The following is a 3,290-nucleotide window of genomic DNA, read 5'->3' as shown; positions in this document are numbered from 1 at the left end:
AAATTATTACCTTTTCTTGTTTTCGAAAGAGAGAAAGTTGATAGTTTGTCTTATGATTTTGAGAAAACCATAGCAGAATTCGATAAAGTGCCTGATAATCGATTTGCTTATGATATTGTTAAGATGGAAAAATATTTGATTGTTGATGAAATTGTTGAGATAGTGAATGATACTTTGACCAAAAGTGAACAAATCAAAATTTTGAAAAGAACTGAGAATTCAAAACTTGACTCTCAATCTAATTTTGATGACATCGATGATAATTATGGTAGTTTTAGCGAAATTAGTGAAATTAAGGAGGAGGAAAGTATCAATTGTTCTCAGTTATCTATCATTAATGTCACATCTAAGTCAAAAAGGTAAAGAAATTTGTGATGATTCGATGGTTGAGGATGACACTGATAAACCCTCTACTTCAAATGTTTGTAACTTTGATCATGTGAGTGTAAGAGACAGTCAAACGGATAGTAGTGATGATGAGGATGAAGAAAAAGTTTTGAACAATTCTAAGCCACAAAAGTATGTTTCAAACGAAAAAACCATTAAACAAATTGTTGTTGACCAAGTGTTTGGAGACACTAAAAATTTCGACAAAGTGTTATTTGAAAAAGGTGCTCATTTTCTGGAAACGAACATTGTGGTGTATCCAAATTTTAAATGTACAGATGATGTTCTATTTACGAATCAAGTGTTTTTCACTACTGGAAATGTTGAAAACATCAAACTGGAGTTCAACAAAATGGTCAAAGAAGATAACAAGAAAATATCAGACGAAGGATTCTTTTCAAATCAAAGCACTGTCGAAAACAATCTAACAAAGAATTCGTCTGTTTTCCAAAGACAAAAGCCACAAGGAAAATCAGTTGAAAAACAAGAAAATATAAAAGAGATTTTGAAACAAGAATCAAAGGAAACAAATGAGAATGTGAAACTTAATTCACAAGAATTTAAGATTCTTGTTGAAAAGTTTTCGAATGAAAAAAGAATTTCGAAAGGACAGGCACAAAATATTTTTTTTTTTGCAAGTATTGTCAACTGAAAAGCAATCAAAAATACCAACCAAGAAAACGTCTGAAAATGGGTTGTCTAAATCAGTACAAACAAAGTTTTCAACTCATTCAGATAAAAAAGAAAATCCTGCTCAACCAATTTCATCTGATTCTCAAAATTATTCAATGAAGTTTTCAACATCTTCAAAGATTTTTCAAAGAAATGCTCAAAAAAAGAATTTTCATTCAAAAAGCCAACAAAAGTTTTCAACTTCAAATTCATCTTTTCCGAAACCAACAAACCCTCAAAACAGATTCTCTTCAAATAGAACAAATCAATATTTTGCTAATGTTCCTAAGTTTGAAACTGTTCGAAAATTTGAGAATGCTCAAAATTTTGAAAATGCTTAAAAATTTTGAAAAGGTTCGAAAGTTTGAAGACAATCAAACATTTGTGAATGATGAATCCAAAACATCTGCAAAGTTTATTCCACAAAAACCAAATTTTCCGAATCCGTCTTCACACGAAGCCACTAAAGTTTTGTACACCAAAGGTTCATCTGGGGTGGAAACAACCAATCTCAAAGGACAAGGACACTGAGAAACATGAAAATAAAGTCAGTGAAAGTCCAAAACTATCGAAAAATTATGTTTCAATATCTTTAATTAATGATTTCGATTTAATTGATACTTTAAAAACCAATGTGCGAAATTGGGCTTTAGGTTCTAAATTTCATTCACTTTTTCAAACTAATGACCAATGACCAAAACAGCCTTGGGTACCTAAATTCTTTAATGATTGCATGTACTGTGTGACGAGCAATATGATGAGAAATGGTACATTGATAGTGGTTGCTCACTTCACATCACTAGAAGAAAGGAGAATTTGAGAGATTTTAGAAGTTTGTAAAATGTTGGTGTTGTGAAGTTTGGGGGCAATCACAAATGTCAAGTAAAAGGATACGGGAAAGTAACGAATGGACAGTTTACTGTAAATCACGTTGCTTATGTCAAAGGTCTTCAACATAATTTGATAAGTGTTTCACAACTTGTTGTGGACACTAGCAATCAAGTTGTGTTTAACGAAGAAAGTATCATTTCTAATGTTGAGACGAATGAAGTTTTGCTGAAATCAAAAAGATATAGAGATATGTTCACTCTTGACATCAAACCAATTGTTGGGGAACCCTCAGTTTGTCTAATTTCAATAGCTGCATCTGATGTTAGCTGGTTGTAGCGTCCACATTTATCTCATTTAAACTTTCGAAATATGAAAAAGTTGGTAGTAGAAGATCCGCCTAGGAGTATATTGGCCGGACATATACAACAAGGCAACAACCCAAACCAAGAAATTCAAAGAATCTCAGGAATTTTCTCCTTTACAGAATCAACCATCCATGTCGTTGACCAGCATCACCAGCCCTTGGCATTTATATCAATGGGGAATTGACATAGTGGGGTCATTTCCGCCAATTCCAGGGGGTGTTAAATTCTTGTTAGTTATCGTTGATTACATTACAAAGTGGATAGAGGTAGAACCACTAGCCACTGTCACCGGAAAACAAATGATAAAGTTCATGGTCAAAAATATCTTTGCTCGCTTTGGTACACCCAAATTTCTCATAAGCGACAACGACACACAATTTGAAGGGAGTACCTTCAAGGAGTGGTGCGAAGGCAAGAAAATTAACTGTTGTTTCACGTCTGTTGCGCACCTTCACGCCAATGGACAAACTGAGATATCTAACAAAAGCATAGTAAATGGTCCGAAGAAGAGGTTACCTAAATCAAAGTCTGCCTGGGTGGATGAGCTCGCAACAGTGTTGTGGTCATACCGTACCACAACAAGGTCAAGCACGGGAGAAACGCCATTCAACCTAACCTATGGGACGGAAGCAATCCACCCGTTAGAAACAGTGGCTGGCTCATTGCGAACAGATAGTTTCGAAGAAATGGCCAATGTAGAGGGGTGATGCCAGGACTTGGACATGTTAGATGAAAAACGTGAGTCTGCGTAGATGTGTCAATCATTGTATAAGGCACGCACCGAGAACTATTACAACCCCCAAGTCCGGGTCAAGAAATTCAAAGTTGAAGAATGAGTGTAAAGGAAAATGAGTCCAACCATCTTGATCCATTGGGTAAACTCAAGGTCACTTGGGATGGACCTTACAAAATTGTGGAAGCCCATAAGAATGGCGCTTATGTACTAGAAGCCCAAGACGGGCGTGCAATCCCAATAACATGGAACGCGCAGAGTTTGCGTCATTTCTATTCTTAAAACGAGTGTCAAAGAAAAAC

At 35.3% G+C, this 3,290-nt stretch overlaps 1 protein-coding gene across 1 annotated transcript; it reads left to right on the top strand.

Annotated features, from left to right (window-relative positions):
* The first annotated feature begins 382 nt into the window (after positions 1 to 382).
* LOC111908280 (uncharacterized) lies at positions 383 to 2,226 on the top strand. The gene is made up of 4 exons (XM_023904107.1): positions 383 to 1,025; positions 1,123 to 1,358; positions 1,414 to 1,554; positions 1,918 to 2,226. Exons 1-4 carry the CDS (start codon positions 383 to 385, stop codon positions 2,224 to 2,226), a joined length of 1,329 nt encoding a protein of 442 aa, XP_023759875.1.
* The last annotated feature ends 1,064 nt before the right edge of the window (positions 2,227 to 3,290 follow it).

The sequence above is a fragment of the Lactuca sativa genome, chromosome 4 (genome assembly GCF_002870075.4).
Source record: "Lactuca sativa cultivar Salinas chromosome 4, Lsat_Salinas_v11, whole genome shotgun sequence".
Taxonomy (NCBI): domain Eukaryota; kingdom Viridiplantae; phylum Streptophyta; class Magnoliopsida; order Asterales; family Asteraceae; genus Lactuca; species Lactuca sativa.
Note: the sequence above shows the minus strand (reverse complement) of the source record. Positions and strands in the feature narration are given on the sequence as shown.